Below are 17,165 nucleotides of genomic sequence, written 5' to 3' on the forward strand. Positions count from 1 at the left end.
ATCCAGGGCCCAATTTTGAAGAGCTGTTCAGCAAAAACTAGCAAAGGTCATGGGTTTGAATCAACCTGAGTTATATGCCTGTGGTATTTTTCGCAGGACTTTGGGAAAGTACTGAGTATACATTTCTTATCACGGCATTGCCATAAAGGAAAGCCCTAGAGACATATTAAGTGGTTTTTTTCTTTTATCAAATTTCCATGATCTTATTTGAATATTCCTTTATTACATTTAAAATTTCCCAGGCCTCTCCTTACCAAAATCTTAATTTAAAAAGATGTTTAAGACACTATTTGAAAGAAGACACACATTTTACATGTTCACATGTTTGCTTGCAACTGAATATTCCCACAGATCTACACACCTTAATTGTATAATATTGTACATAATCAACAAATTAATCTGTATATAATGCGTGTATATATTTAATGTTCAACAACAATTCCAATTTGAAAGGTTACTAATAAGTTTGTTTCGTATAGTTGTGTGCGGTCAAAGGTGAAAAATTGATGTGAAAGTGCACAACACCTTTAACTAATTTATATAATTTTGTTGTTTTATTATAAATGTGTGCTAAACATCATCAGTGTTCACCATATCGTGGCTTTAAGATAAAAACTTGTTTTCCATTTATTTATTATTTTGTTTATTTTTTCGGTAACAAATAAATTATTTATCTGTTCGCAATTAATGCCAGCATTGTAATATTAACTGTAATGCAAATGCAACAACTCAATATTCTGTTTGTCTCTGTATATTATAGTAAATTTATTGCTTTGATATCTGTATTATGAAATATTAATTGTTGCGTGAACAATGGTACAACTACCCGCCCAATGAAATTCCATAGTTTTATGTTTTTTTTAATAATGAACCCAAAAAATAGAATCAGCCAATAAGCCATTTGCGTGTTAGATTTGAATATTGTCAGGTATAATGATGTGCTTGATCACAAGTTACCGCTTAAATTTGAATTCCTCAGACTATTGAGACAGTTGCTATGTCACATGATTAGGGCAAGCTTTTACTTAGTTACGTAAGAGACGGTGAGCACCCATACAGGATTCTGAATGGATGTGTATGGCACAATGGTACCAGGGTTTGCTGATCTGGAGGTTGCTATGCAAAGGGACTGTCTCTATAGTCTGGTGAATTCAAATGTTAGTCATTACCAGACATTATTCAAACCTAACTCACAAATGGCTTTTTGAAAAATGGAAAATCAGGGGATGCATTTTTAAAGTTGAACAGTCGGTAGCTGTACCTAAATTTCATTGTGTTGTGTGAGTTTTGTGTTTTATTTATTGTGCCATTTGTTTGACAAATTTCTGTTAATTTATTGAAGCTGAGGTGGATTTTCAAGATGGGAATAAAATCGTCTCAAAGTAAGTGAAGGATTTGTTGTTAGACCGATTTGTTGTAGTTTCTTGTTTAGCCAGTTCAATATTAATGGTTTTGCTAACAGGAATCATGTGCTTACAGTCACCGTTCACCATACACTTACTTTGATTGCACAACCCATTGCTCAAGTTGTAAGGCTCATTTTGCCTGAATCCTAAATGGTATCCGCAACAGTCTTTCACACACAAAGAAAAATCAAACCGTAAAACAAAAATTATTTTTAGAAAACGCAATCCCTAAATATAGGTATTTATTTACTCTAATGCATTCCACTTCAAATTGGATTAAAATATCACCTGTAACAAACTTGCCATTTATTGCATTGTGGGTAGCTTCTCTAGCATCAAAATTTGCCAAAAGAGGGCGCTATACAAATTTGACAATACACCATAACTGGGAGTTAATAGTTGATTCATAGGTTGATTCAACTGCATGTATGGCAGTTAAAATTATCTGATGCTACATTTTGTACCATTTTCTCATTAAAAATAAAATCGTCTTGACAAAATATAGGCTGGCAAGAAAATAAAATTTTTACCTCCTTTTGTGGAAGTAAAATCTTTCCATGATGGTTTTACATTCAGGGAAATGATAATTATGATAAAGCGTCCAGACAGGATCAAGAAGTTTTGAATTTACAAAACGTTTCAACATATTTTTCGCCAGTCATAATACACAAGCCTTACTATGGGTCCAAACAAAATTGGTTCAGACTTCAAACCCTTTACTGTTCATGTTTACCCTGTTTTCTCCCTGTTATTTTAAGGTCATCACACAGTTTGAGAGGACTGCATTTGACCTTTTGAATACACCCTTTACAGTTTCAGAAAGCTTTAATTTAAAGGACTTTTTTACAAACTCTTGAAGGAGAAGGGATATGGGTACAGTCGGCACAAGTCAACAATTGTAAGGAAAGGCTTAACCATTTTGTTGATACATTTGTTGAAGTTCGTCAAATAGTTTGGAGGAATCTGTTGCGCCTTTGTCGATCATGTTCTTCAAAGCAATAGCTTGTTCCTTCGAGGTGTGGAAGTCTTCCTTCCAGAAATAGATGCTGTGATAATATAAATGAGAAAAAAAAAGGAATAGTTGAAACAATTACTTTTTTAAAGAATTGGTTCTTACTGGTTTTTGAACCCTCTTTATCCTGTTCGAAAGAGTGATCAAATTCCAGTGTAAGCCACCCACCGCTTCACATAAACTCTACTCCACTGAAGCAGAAGTTGCCCTGAGTTGATGATTTATGCAAGAAGAATGCAAACAATTTTCTTGCCTCAAACATGTCAAACAGACAATTTTGATAAATAATTTGCTTCCTTTAGATCAGATTGTGTCTAGACCTGTAATATGAATTATTTTTTATAATGCAAATTCACCCCAAACTAGGCTTAAAGCCAACCTTTGGTAGAGTGGCTACAAGAAGAACATATCTAAGATGAAAATAACTCAGGGGAACTGAAGGTAGGAATTGATATTCCTCTTAAAAACAGTCTCGATTGTAGGGGGTAGGATGGAGGGAAACATGCACCAGGCAAAGAGATCTCACATTGCATGTACCCCATCAGTTTTTTCTTTGCTACTCTGGGCGGAATTAAGAAGTAAATTGGTTGAACTGCCTGGGGCCAGCCGGTTGGAGAGAAAGTTTTTATACAGAGTGTGCACGGAGGCCATTTTCACCCACTGGGTTTCCAAGGACAGGAATGTGCATAGAGCAATGGGGGACATGTCCCATGCACACCATAAGGGAAGACTGTGAACTTTTGACTGCGACAGGGAAATTCTTTTGAATTATATTTTTCAATTTACCCTCTCACCAGGCTCTCTAATCCAACCCCCCCCCCTTGCAACTCTCATCTATAAATAGATTCAGAACTGCACATAGTGCAATGAACCCATTTTCCATTAAAGGGTCATCGTTTTTTTATTGTGGTAAGCAAACAAATGTTGTGCTTTAAAACTGATTTTTGTGCTTCATCTCAGTAAACTGTTTTAAAGCAAACCAAGTTTCAAAAAGAACTTACTTGTCCCGGCTTCTGACTTGACTCCAATCACCATGTGAGATTGACGGCTCTGGACAACCCACATGATTGGGTTTAGCTACTCTAGGAGGCAGCAAAGGTTGGGAGGGTTCGTCAGCATGGGCTTTCTCTGCCTTCAGTCTTTCCTGTATCTGTTCACAGACGTAACACTCAAATGCAGTGATGAAACTGGGTACTCGCCATTCATTAACGCCCCATGTTCTACTCTCCATTGTTTGTCTGTATTAAAGGAAAAGGAAATCTGGCAAGTTTAGAGTTGTGGGCGAGAGATATCGTAATAAAAAGGTCTGAAAACTTATATTCTAAAGGTTTTATCTGTGTCTTCTAATGTACTTGATATGTGCATTTGAATTTAGCTTTTTCAGAAATGCAAGCCATAGTTTTATATTAAAAACATAAAAATGTATCTTGCACACACACAGAGCTGTTGTCCCCACCCAGCTATTTGAAACTGGCCCGAATCAAATTTTAGTAGGGCTAGTTTGTTTATTATGTTTAAATGACCTTTTTGAAACCAGCAGCTTTGACTTGCGCTCTGGATTTCTGTATTTTTTATACTTTCAGGCAGATCCTAAACCAGAGCAAAAGCCCAAGCTGCGGTTTCGAAAGCGGCCAAAGTTAGGGCACAACCTACTCCTAGAACTGTGACTACATGTATATATGACTGATGAGGTTCATTCTGCTATCCTCTTGTGTGGGAGATAGCAGAACGAACCTCAGTCATAGTTCTAGGAGTAGGCAGAAACTAGTTGCGATAACGTAACCCTCCTCCCGAAGGCCACCAGTGACGGAGGATTACGTTATCGCAACTAGGCATAACCCAACTATACTAATGTAAGCCGCATTTGATCCAAGTGGCTTTGGTTATTACCTCAACAAATTATTCTGGATACCAACTTCCTTGAAGGAAAGATATTTCTGATATTCTCCGTCGTTTTCATCGAGACGTTTGATGAACGCTGCAAGCTCCTTGGGTGATTTGAAATCCTCCGCAAAGATGACGGAGTGATCATCAGGCATCCAATCTTGAGCCGAGGGAGAGCCTCTATAGATTGGGACGGACCCAACATGGAGCGGACGAATCAACTTCTCGGTGATGTAGTCTTCACAGATACCGTTCTCAAACGCAAGATGGAATTTATATCTTGAGATGAAATCAAGGAAGTCTTGTGCTTCCATTGATTCAACCGGATCTTGTAGATTCTCAGGAAGCTGTTTGTTGTTGGCGCATTTTCCGTAGGAATCCACATCAATATATTTCATTAATTCTTTAACGTAACGGTCACGATCTGACGGAACGTTACAATGAGATTGAACGTATAAAATTGGGGCAAGTTTCTGGCGGTGCTGATTTTTCTTGGTTATTGAAAGAGGTTGTCGATCTGTCAGGTATTGCAGATTCTTTATGTGTTGAGTTGTAATTGGGAAGTCCGACTCTCGTCGAAATGTTGACGTATGATTAAAAAGAGACATTCCGACTGAATGCGAAAATATTTGATTGTTGAGCGGGGATTCTTCGTGAATTAGAGCCCACTCGTGCCAAGGTTCTCGCGGAAGAGGCGCTTCGTAAGCTCGGAAATCGGTTCCGTAAAAAATAATTCCCCTAGCAAGGGGGTCCGATAAAACATTCTTATCTGTTGTGGTTAGACATGTTCCTAGTCCCTCCTTGAGCCCACACTCAATCTCAACGGTTTGTTTACCTTGGAAATGCGGAAATAACTTGTCAGTCCACCAAAGAATTGTTGGTTTTGTCAATGGTTCTACCTTCACCGACACTGGCAATGGTTTAGCAGAATTTCTCATTTCAGATTCCACCGGCTCAGATGACCAAACTTCAGATCTCGTGATCGTCTTTGACATCAATGTCTTCAGCGGATCGTTACCGAGGCCGAGAACGCCCAGTCCCAAAAAGGTCCCAACAAAAATCACTGTAAAAAGTACAACCAGGAAGACTGCTACATACTTGGCATTGACCCCTCCTGTAGGACGCTGAGGTCCCTGGGTTTTGGACTCGGAAACCGGCAAAGATTTGACTCTTTTTCTCACTGCAGAATCCATGGTAATTCACTGTTATTTTAAGGTAAAACTGCCACTGTTGTTGTCTGTAACCCTTGGAACGTCAGTGTCTTGAGGACAAATTTTCCGGATGGTCGAATTTATCGGAGGTGCCATGCGCACACACGTGTCCTAACAGCTGACGTGTGATGAATCAACACAAGGGAAAGTTCAAGCCCGCCCTCTGTAGTTAAAGGTTTATTGGGGGTGGGGTGGGGGCGGGGGCTGGACTTCTCCCCTTTGCAGCTGGGTGGGGTTTGTTTCCTCTGGGTTGGGTGAGGCTGCTTCATTTTGTAAGTTTAACACTTTACAAAAAGGCCAATATTTATTTCAAAAATCAACCCTGGGGAAAAGCATTTGAATTACTCCCTCTATGGTGATCCCTCCCGAAATTCTGGATTTTGTCAAAGCAAAGACATCTCGATGTGACCTTCTTGTATTTATTTTATGCTTTTGAAATTATAAACGTATCCGTGAATCTTTTGCAGTGATGTGTTTTCTAAATATATTTTCTTTGAAACAACTTTGAAAATAGCCAAGAGAAATCGCGGATTATCTAGACACTAATTGCGTATTGACTTTCCAATCAATTAATCTTTTAATTGAAAACAGGTGTTAGTTTGCGTTACGCCCCCGCCCGGCAGAGACAGAAACACAAGTTCAATCGTATAAACCCCAAAACAGTTGTGTAATTTAACTACCTGACTGTTTATCATAATTCTCATCCCCTTGTAGGGATTTTAAACGAAACCTTAAAATAACAGAACTGATGTCTACAAAAAAATACTTCAAAATGATTCTTCGTGTGAGGCAAAGTGCAAGGGGCTTATGTCGCCTGGCCAACCGCGCGTTGCATTGTGGTCCCGGCTGACACTAAATCCGCCATCTTTGTTTAGGTTTGTGTACTTTTGTATGGTGGGAACTCAACAGCGAAACTTTGTGCTGTACCATTTACCTGTTGGTGACCTTTAAAAGAAACAACACAAAATGATTCTTCAAGAACATCTTCCTGGTGGTTAACTGCAGGACATTTGAAGTCAATTCTGCGTGTATTGTGGTTTTTTGCTCGGTTTCGGAGTTGTGTTCCAAACTTCCGAGGAACGGGCGGGGAAGTCCGCGGACGTTGTTTGGGTTGAGTTCGTGACCCAACCGCGGCAACGGGGAGCTTTGCACGGAAGAATGCAGCTGCACTGACTGCGGTGTCGCTAGTCGATACCACCACAAGTAAGCCAGCACTTTTTGGCCCCGGGAGCACACCGACATTTACCTTTATTCTGTGTTTATTTTATCAAAACTTGAATGATAAACCCTGCTCTCTGTGTATTTAAAACGATTTTTGGAGTGACACTGAAATAACGGCATTTCTGGACACTGTTTGGTGTGAAGAATGCGAGAAATTGACTTGCTGTTTTTTGATCGTGCAGTCGGTGACACTTGGTCATGAAAAACCAAACCATGGCAGGCAAGAAACCAAGGAATAGAAATATTTTGTCCCTGGACAAAATGGAAATGTAAGTATGGCTTATTTTGGGCTCTATTTTTAACATTATTTGTTGCTGTTTGTTCAAATCATAAGTTGATTGTTTGTTATTTTTAAATGGCACATATTCTCGTCTCCTGTTCCCCTGCAGTCCTACCAAACCAAGGTCAACATGTTACGGACTTACGCCTAATGTGTCGTTAACTGTACGTTTTTTTATAACATGGACTTTTTTCCAGTGTTGTGTATATTATGCCGGCACTGAACATGCGCAGTTACTGTTTGGGGTAGGCCCTATTTGGACCATGAATTAATTTTTCTTTAATTTAACAAAAACATTCAACAGAATTTCTGTATCCTGCCGCCACTTTTTAATTCCTTTTTGGGGTTGGACAAAGAATTGACTAGAGTGGGATTCGAACCAACGACCTCCGGATTAACCTGCCCGCGCTCTACCAACTGAGCTATCTAGCCCTATGTTGGCGGTGTCCCTATTTTGTCAATAGCTTTGTTCGGGGATGCCAGTCAGAAGTCATACTTTTTAATTCCTTAGTATCTAGTTTACTCATGAGATTCATTCCTTTTGGTAAAAATTTGTAAAAAAGTTGTGGTAGGATACAGAAATCTTTTCAAAACACTCCACGGAAGCCACAAACCAGTTTGTTAACCAAATTTATTTATTTTTATCCTCGTTTACATTTTCATACAGTTTTTCACAGGAATGTTTAGGTTGTTTTTATGAGGCAGCCTTGGTCAGTTTGTTTGCAAGCGCTTTCAGGGGGTACTCTATTTATGACTTGATTGTTGTCCAGGACTGATAAATATGTCACAGTGCTCTCCTGTAGTCCACTGACCAAAAGCCAGTTAAAACAACATGTGAGCATGTTCATTGCTTGCAGTGCATTTCTATCACTGATTATTTTTCTTCAAGTTACAACTTCCACATGATAATTGAATGACAGTGTTGACAGAAAACATAAAAAAAAAAAACTTGTAGTAGACCATGTAACCAGAGAAAAAAGCTGGTACCAGCACCAATGCACTGACACTTCTTTGAGAGGGCAGGCCATTTTCATTTAACTATGCAAAGAACACTTCCATTAGAAAATAAAAGTCTATAATTAAAACCTTTCAAGGGGCACCATGTCCAAGACCAAGGCAGTGCAATACAGGACATGGCCTTCGTGTTATTTCAGGCCTTTGACACAGTACAGACATGCTAAGGTATAATATGACAAGTCAATGGGTGCCGCTGGCTTCTACTAGTTTACTGAAAATTAAACAAGGCAAACCCTGGCTGAATACTAAACAACATTATAAAGTTTTAAAAGTTCCAAAATACACACATTTCACTGGAGAAAAAGAGGTTAACTGATTACATTTTTGTATTTTTATGAAGTTATTGTACTAGAGAAGAGCCATTGGCAAAGGATGAAACAACAACATAAAACCCACCATTCCATAACCTTTCTTCACAAAGTATTTGTCACAAAAAAAAACCACCCAAAAAGTTAATTTTTATGTTGCAAACTACTGTATCCCCATAGCACATACCAAGACCAAAAAAAAACATAATTATATGAGCTCACTGTCGAATCTAAGAACTGATTAAAAAGTTGTATACTATTCAAACAGTATACTATTGAAAATTCCTTGGTACAGGACCTATTTTCTCGTGGAGATTTCTTTGTGAAACTCAAACTGTGTGGTATCAGATCAGTGAAATATAATACATTTTAATTTCTACTGTTACGATCAAATGACAATTAAAGCACTCAGTTGTGTATTTGTTTATTTAGGTTGCCATGTGATATACAAGCTGGCAATGGCCTTTTGGTGCCAGTGTTACTGACAGAAATAAATGGTTAACTAATTTCCTACTTGTGGTTGTTGTTGGACCAGATCAAAGACCGATGATTGAGATTTAGTAGCGCAACAAAAGGTTGTGATTAATGTGTGTTGGCTGTGTGCGGAGATTTTGTCCAATGATCAGAGTTTGTGATATTTGTCCAAATAGATTGCAAGTCTCAAGCGAATGGAAAATGACAAATCAAATCTTTCTTTTCATTTATATTTGGTAGGCCTATGTTATGATCGAGAAAAGAGAATTAGTGTTTGTGTTTATCATTTAACCTACAGTTAGAGAAATACTATTGAAGGTACACTTACTAAATTCTGAATGTAGTTTTATAGGGGAATAAATACTGCCAACTATTGTACTGAACAGAGAAAGTATACAACAATTAAGATGCAGTTTTACAGGGACACACAGGACAATTTTTTCAGGCAACTTTGAGGCAACCAGTTGCATTGTATGCTAAAGGAATAGGCCTACTTAGGCATTGCATGAGACATTCTTCTAGCTGTGACTTACTATCCCCAAGAAAATTATGAGAAAGTGAATTTTCTTATTGGCGATAACTTGGATTTGATTGCATGTAAATTGCCTCATGTGCCTTTACACACAGTAGCCACAGAACTAAACTTGTTGTTCAGTCAACTTCTGAACTGAGCAGTGAAAGTATTTAAGTCAAGAAAAGTCAACTAAGTTTTCAATTGTTAAAGAAAGTTCCCTTTCAAACAAGGGTATAAAGTTGGTGACATGTTTGTACTTTGTAATATTTCAAATTCATTCTTGTTTTTTAGAAAGGGCCACATTTTGTGAGTAAGGGCATAATTGTGATTGAAAATAAAAGTTTATATAATTCCAGGCCAGACCACACAGACGGGTTAGTTTATCAAATACATGGGGGTATCAAAGAATTGCCCAGACTGGGGGTTTCGTTGGTTGACCTGACCGCCTGTTCAACCCAATCTTTATTACATCCAGTCTGTGTTGTAACACTTGTCTGATTGTGATTCGCCGCCAAAGGTTACCGAATGCACAAATCTAAGTGTTTATTGTTGCTTAGCTACCACACGACTATACAAGATAAATTAGGGATGTCGACCCAGATGATAGATGGCATAGTAAGTGACCTTGTTTTCAGCTGATTTTGTTGAAAAATTCAACCTAACATGCAGGTTTGAACTTTAGTCTGTAATTTTTAGTGTAAAGTGACCATATAGTTCACCCAAATCGACTCATGAAGATTTGGGTGAACTGCTTGTCAATAGATGGTCACTGTGTGAGCATAAAAAAAGGACCGTCGTTTCTCTATAGCTAGGCCCCTGATTAGGTGGCAACGTTCTTGTGAGGATTTCACTGTTTTGTGTCAGAGGTCATCACAGTCATGTTTTGTTGACTGGTTTTATTTTTGAAAAACACCAACCATTATTCCCTAAATGTCAATAGCACTTCTATCAACTCCTTTTATTTTCAAAGAGTGTGAAAACGACAGAATTCTTAATTGACTGCATCAATCAAAGCCAGTGCAGAGTTTTATTAAAAACGTGTTTTTTGGAAATAGCGGATCTAGCTTAAGTGCCCCGTCTCACAAAGAAAGCCACCTGCCCCAGAGGAGCTTTACAGCGTAATCAGTGCGTAAATCAAATGTGCACAAAAGAACTTGGGTCCTTTATGAATTTTATTTTGAAATATTTTGATTTTGTTTTCTACAACTGTGCTGCAAATATTGAAATTAGAATCCAAAGAAAAGTCTGGGGCTTCTGAGCGAGAGAGCAGGGTCCAATTTCGTAAAGCTGCTTACATGTAAGCACAAAACAATTTTGCTTACCAGAATAAGGTTCCCAGCCCTAAAACCATGTCACCATTTGTGACTGGTTTCCTGCTTATTTTTGCTTAGCAGAAAATTGCTAAGCACAAACCATTTATGAATGAAGTCAACAGCACGGATCAGAACCGTGTAGCTCTGGCACGTATTGGAGCTTGATAGTGTTAAAAAGGCCTTTGTGATGAAGTAATCCCTTGGTAGGGCTCCTGATGTTTGTTTCTGAAAAGTGTAAAGTCAATTGTCAAACAGTAAATGGTCACAAGAGACTGCTTGGTTACATCAAGGTGTTACCCAACTGCACTCCTGATCCCTTTATAGGCATTTGGGTTGATGTTTACTCTTAGCACATAAGCATGACTCTGTGAAACTGAACTCATTGAAAGTACTGAGTATACAATGCTACTAAATACACATTGTAAGGGTAAAATCAAAATTATCCCTGATGCAACAATTATTATCTTAACATCAGACAGCACGCTCTGTGCTCGCTCAATCGCAGAAAGTAAAAAGTCTCAATATTGAACCACGGTCACCCCTCTGGCAAAGTTGAAATCAAATCTAACTTTTCATTACAGACTTCCAGATCATATTTTATTTTGTATCCAGCCTCCATGGCCATCATTTTTAGGCAAGCTTGATTAACCAAGAATAGGCTGTTTACACCCTTTTAAAGTTCAACACTATTAAGGTGAACTTAATGGGCAAACAACAACCAAGGTTGTCTCAACAGAGTAGGCACTCTTTTATCGTTGGAAAATTGTTTCATTTATTTTCTTTTGAGTTGAATGGTTGAGTAAACATCGAGTGTGAAAAGAAGTTTTTGAAAAGAAACTGATTTTACACTCTGTTGGCGTTCTAATGTTGTTTTTTTGGTCTAGAGTGTTGTTAAACTCTTCTGCGTTGATTCTTCATAGCCCCTGTTTGTGTAATTTATTTGTTGATGAGCTGGAGTTGCTAGGGCCATCTCACATCTGTGAATTTACAGATTATAACCAGTTTCTAGGTGTGTCGTGGCTGAGCGATCTAGTTTACCGAACTCATTCTCTCTGGTGTTGTCAGCAGAGTGTGTGGTTTGAATCCCTATCATGACGCCTGAGTGTGCCCCTGAGCAAGGCACATAACCATAATTGCTTCACAAACAGTTTAGAACTGCTCTACCAGCCAGGCATTCTGCTCTACCAGCCAGGCTTCTTAAAGATGATGCCCATGATACCTATGGACTGTGAAAGGGGGTAACCCGGTTTCAGCCCTATGAGTAGGTGGAAACGTGCCCCTGGTGACAGTTGATTTGGGTTTAGTTAGTGTAGAACCATGGAGGAATAAGACATTCCTTATTCCTCCATGGTAGAACTCTGGGATAAGAGTTTCACCATCTGACCATGGGATCAAGAAATACCTTTGAAACAGATCTGAATGCTTGGGGGTTGTATCCACAAAGTATCTCGCTCAAAAAAGCTATTTTGAAACTTGATGAAGTCTTTCATTCCAATATGTTTGTGTGATAAACTTTGATCTTGTAATGCTATAGCTTTTTAGCATCTAAAAGGAGCAATGGGTCACATTTGGTAGTAAAATAAACAGATAGAGGCAGTGCTGTCAGAGGTTCATGGATTTAAAGAAAATACACAAGATCCTAAAGTAGCCTAGGAATCATATACTGTGGCTGACTTGTTTACTTATGAAGTAAATACCAGATTGCAGTCCTGAAGGGTTGGTTGTGGATACCGCAAAATAAATACAAATAAACACAAGTAATCCTACACTGCAAACTGGTTGCAAACACTCTCGGCATGGTAAATATGCATTGCACAAGCTGGATTACTACAGTGGATCTTGGGCACCCTGCCAAAGTGGGGATTAACTTTTAAGTGTACGCTTTTGCAGGAACTTTTAATTGTTTGGTGTGTACTCATTGGGCCATGGTGTAAGGTTGAGGTACCAACAGGGCCCAGAGCAGCGTGGAGAGCTTTTAGTTGGTAGCTCCTGGCAAAGTTTTGGCAGTGTCATGTGTAGACCCTGCATTTGTTGCATGACAGATAATTGCAAATAATTACCGCACAAAAGACTGTTTGTCTGTTAAGTCTACACTCAAACTAGTTTGCGTTATTGCTGTCTTGTTCATCATTCCGGGTGCCGTGCCGTAATTGAGTTTTCATAGTGTTCTTCCTTTACAGTGGCCCACTTTCCAAGTTCCGTTTGAATAGCTAAGGACCTCTTTAAAGGCAGTGGACACTATTGGTATTTACTCAAAATATTTATTGGCATAAAACCTTTCTTGAATACGAGTAATGGGGAGAGGTTGATGGTATAAAACATTGTGAGAAACAGCTCCCTCTGAAGTGCCATAGTTTTCGAGAAAGAAGTAATTTTCCACGAATGTGATTTCAAGACCTCAGATTTAGAACTTGAGGTCTCGAAATCAACCAGAACCATCTAAACGCACACAACTTCGTGTGACAAGGGTGTTTTCTTCTTTCATTATTATCTCGCAACTTTGATGACCGATTGAGCTCAAATTTTCACAGGTTAGTTATTTTATGCATATGTTGAGATACACCAACTGTGAAGGCTAGTCTTTGACAATTACCAATAGTGTCCACTGCCTTTAAGAAAAAGTTTCAGTTGTTTATTGCTTTAAAAAAATAATGCATGCCAGGAATTTTACAGTACACGAAGGCTGTAGCCTCTAGTTGCCCTGGTCGTGGCCTCGGCACCTTTTTAAAAACTCCCCAAAGACTTTCCATGACATATTTATTCTCACACTAGATGTGCATGCAAAGAATGTAAAGCATAAGTTCCTTGCTAACCTGTGAAATGTGCTTCAGCTAAGCCTGGAGGAAGCTTACTACATGAGCTAAGCATCAACTATGCTTAAAATGCAAATATGCTGTTTTTTTTTATAACTTTTATAACGCTCAAAGCAGAGAGCTAAAAAAACTTCAACCCAGTCTGTTGACATCCATAAACTTATTTGTGCCATTCCAGTCTGGGACCCCACACAAAGCCCCCCATTCCTTGGATATTAATAATTAATGAATTCTTCATTGATTATTGCGTTGACAATAAGAACACTTGAGCGCCGAAATCTAAATCCTATTATCGGTAAATGGCTCACTGGTATCACATCGCTGAGAAATCTATGAGACTTCAAAACAACCTTCGCCTTTCCATTTGAGATTTAAAAAAAAAAATGATAATAATAGTGGGTTCTTATAGAGTTCTTATCCATCACTCAGTGATGCTTAAGGCACTTAACATTCAGTATTTTCCTGTACTTAAGGTTGTTGAGCTTTAAGTACATATATGGGACCATTTTGTTTTCAAGAGCAGTTGCACTCACTGTTTTTATCCGACTAAATGCAAAGATATGATTTATCTCCTTTTTCATCACAGGTAAATAAACTTTGATATTGAGTATTTGAACATCTTTTTTTTTAATAAAAGATATTAAATTGTAAAACCACAAGACTGTCAGACTTGTCTGCTCCTGAGTTTACTTGCCTAACACTTGCCCTGGGCCTGCGGTGGGGTGTTGAGTTTCGATCGCTAGAACATAGCCACTTATTTTGATGAGTTTGTTCAGAGGTTGTAAGGTGTTGGTATGGTCTGTGGACACTGACAACCAGACGGAACTCAATTGAATATATTGCACAACTAGGACCAATAAAACCATGTTCTCTTAAGAATGAAATTGAAAGGCCAAAGAAAAACAGTCCAACTCGTAAAGTCTATTAGGGTATAGGACCAAGGACACATAGATAATTAATTCGGATGTCCATATAATTAATTGACGTCAATTGAGATGCCATTATGTGATTTGAAGACCCATAGCTGAGGTCCTTTGTACCGAAGTGTGGGAGATAATCTTCCGTTACTCAGAATAGTTCTAAGGGGAGGGGGGGGGTCCTTTTGAGTAACCAGTACACATGTAGGTGTGAACTAGGCAACTGTTACCCAGGGACAGGGCTACCAAATCAGCAATCAATAAAAGCCTAACTAGAGGGTCCATGCCTGCAGCGCTTTGTTCATCTTATTGTGTTGTGATCTAAAAACAGATCCATTGTGGGGGTCAGCAAGTCAGCAACAAGCAGGAGCTCATAAAAACCTCTTTGGAAGTAACTGTTAGGTTTATGTTATTCCTGAAGATGGGCCTAAAGAGAGGTGTGCTGTAATGGTGGTATGAGGGGCTTAATTGATAAAATAGGCTTAAGGAGTTCAGTTATAAACTTATTTTCCAATAGGGGTGCACTTAATTCTACCTCCATGACCCAACTAAATGAACTCACATAGCATACATACAGTGCAAAATGCTATGTAAAAAAAACCTTGGTAGCTCATGGTTTTTGAGGCATTGCATGGGAAGTTAACGGGTATCTTTCTCCATGGCAACACCATGTCTAAACATGTACCTGCTGGTTGTGAACTTGTTTTGCTTTATTTTATGTCCGCGGTGTAGATTTTTACTTGGTAGCTTATTATTGAGAAATGGGGTGCTGAAAGTACTACAACTTCTGAAGGACTTGGGATCGCTTCGCAAAGTTTTCAGAGGATTAACGATGGCCTCTGGGGTTGTATCCCTCAAAAGGGGATTAAGGGAGGAGGTCTTGGGGATTACTGGACATCCATCATCCAGCCACTGGCAATGGAGCCTGTCTACAACTATCTGTGCCTCCATAGTTAATCTCTGTCGTCAGAGGTGTTTAGCAATCGCAGCCTCTCTGTGGACCAACGATTGGATGGCTTCAAGTTAGATCCCCATGTTAGAATAGATCTCTTTGTAGGAGTATGGTACGAGGAAACTATAGTAGTGCCGTAGATACCACATGCTGATAATTACTATTGACTACAAGCAGAATACGCATTTCAGATTTGGGAACTCGGATAATAGAAAACTCTTACAGTTTACTGGCATTTTAAATCAGGTCTCAAATTTTGGACAAGTGATGGTACAGTAAGATATTTAGGTTGTATATTATTTGCAGTGAAGTGAGCAGAAACTTATTTTTTTATATATTTTTTTTGGAGGAGGGAGGGTGTCCTCTTGTGGGGAGGGTGTTTTCTTAATTGTTTCCTCGCATTCTTCTTTTTTATGGGGGGGGGGTGGGGGCAAAAGAGGAGAGGACAGTGGATCTGAGTGGGTTGCTGTGAACGGGGTCTCTTGCCATCCTCCGCCCCCTGGGTTAAATATTTGGACATTCAGCAGACCCTACTTCAATCCTCTGCATTCACCCCCCTACCTTGAGTTTAATCTAGGCCGTATAAGTCCACCCATTCCAGGGCCTTTTGGATTATCTCAGTTTGTGGTACCTCGTTAATCCCGCCATTTTCTGGTATTTACCCAGAAGAAAATCTCTCTTCAAATTTTAATAAAAAACTTCTTGAGACAGCTCAAGTGGTGAACTGAAAGTGTAATCCTACTTGTCGTAAAGTAGACTGAGCCAGACAACAGGTTTTCCGGGGGATTGTTGCTCTGTAAGCAAACTGTTTTATGTCAAGCTTTATACGACCTAAATGGATTGAGTGTTTACTGTGTAGCGAGTCTCCGAAAGATAAATCTGTGATCAAGCGCAGGTTTGTTTTGACAAAACAATATTTGGAAACCCCGGTAGCAGTGATTTTTCCGCTTGTCTAGTTAGTAGCCTTGTGTTGTGTATACTTTTCGTCATAATCAGAGATTGGCTTAGATGATAAACGCATGTATTACGTAAGAAAGTAGAACGGTAGAATTGCTGGTTTGATTAATGGGTTTTGCAGGCGTGTGATAAATAAGTGTTTTTTTCCTGATGTAGGATTTTTCATTGATCTTTTTGTCTCTTCATGTTCAGATTTTCTTGAAAGAAGCAAAACTACAATCACTTGAGATGCAAGACCTGGGGTGGATTTCACAAAGAGTTGGAACTAGAGAAATTCTGACGGCTAGTCCTTAAGTTAGGACAAGTAACTCGAACAAGAAATTACTAGTCTTTAATATTTGTGAAATCCACCCCTAGCCCTCGTTGTGGCACACCCTACAGATTTCTGTTTTTAAGGGAAGGTATATGTTTGATAATCACTCTTAAAGTAAATGCCAATAAAAATTTACTTGGCTAGAAGTAAATCAGTTTGCGATAGTAAAGCATTTAGAGAAACAACAGTGAATTAAAAGAATGCAATTAGTACTGGCGTGTAGGATTGGTGTTAAGATCAACAGTGCCCTCAATAGGCTTTCAGCACTATTTCAGTGTCGTTTAATATTTATTCATTAAAAGAATGAACAAAATATCTGCAAGGGTTGTAATTGTGAGTGAGCCCTCTTGTGTTTGAGTTTGGCCAAGAAAAGAAAGTTGAAGCAGGGAACAGGGAAACGTGTATGGGAAACTCAACTGCATTGTTAACAAATAATATATTCCTGCTTTATTGAGGCAATTAAAAAATTGGCTCATTCACTGACAAGTTTTCAAAAAATTGCTTCAAAACCGATAGCGGAACTTGTTCTTTTCTACTGATATCTTTACTCGACAAATTTCAGCTCTATAAAAG

At 38.7% G+C, this 17,165-nt stretch overlaps 2 protein-coding genes across 2 annotated transcripts in view; one reads left to right on the forward strand and one right to left on the reverse strand.

Annotated features, from left to right (window-relative positions):
* Positions 1–1,655: 1,655 nt before the first annotated feature.
* LOC139952793 (alpha-(1,3)-fucosyltransferase 11-like) lies at positions 1,656–5,630 on the reverse strand. The gene is made up of 3 exons (XM_071952010.1): positions 4,309–5,630; positions 3,420–3,656; positions 1,656–2,452 (listed from the first exon to the last, which is right to left on the reverse strand). Exons 1-3 carry the CDS (start codon positions 5,493–5,495, stop codon positions 2,317–2,319), a joined length of 1,560 nt encoding a protein of 519 aa, XP_071808111.1. The 5' UTR covers positions 5,496–5,630; the 3' UTR covers positions 1,656–2,316.
* Positions 5,631–6,366: 736 nt separating this feature from the next.
* LOC139952792 (protein FAM149B1-like) overlaps positions 6,367–17,165 on the forward strand; it is a 34,137-nt gene continuing 23,338 nt past the window's right edge. Inside the window, exon 1 of the mRNA XM_071952009.1 lies at positions 6,367–7,003. Within this exon, the coding sequence (XP_071808110.1) occupies positions 6,933–7,003 (71 nt within the window). The 5' untranslated portion in view covers positions 6,367–6,932. The remainder of the gene's footprint in view (positions 7,004–17,165) is intronic.

Source organism: Asterias amurensis, chromosome 21, assembly GCF_032118995.1.
Source record: "Asterias amurensis chromosome 21, ASM3211899v1".
In the NCBI taxonomy this organism is placed as follows: domain Eukaryota; kingdom Metazoa; phylum Echinodermata; class Asteroidea; order Forcipulatida; family Asteriidae; genus Asterias; species Asterias amurensis.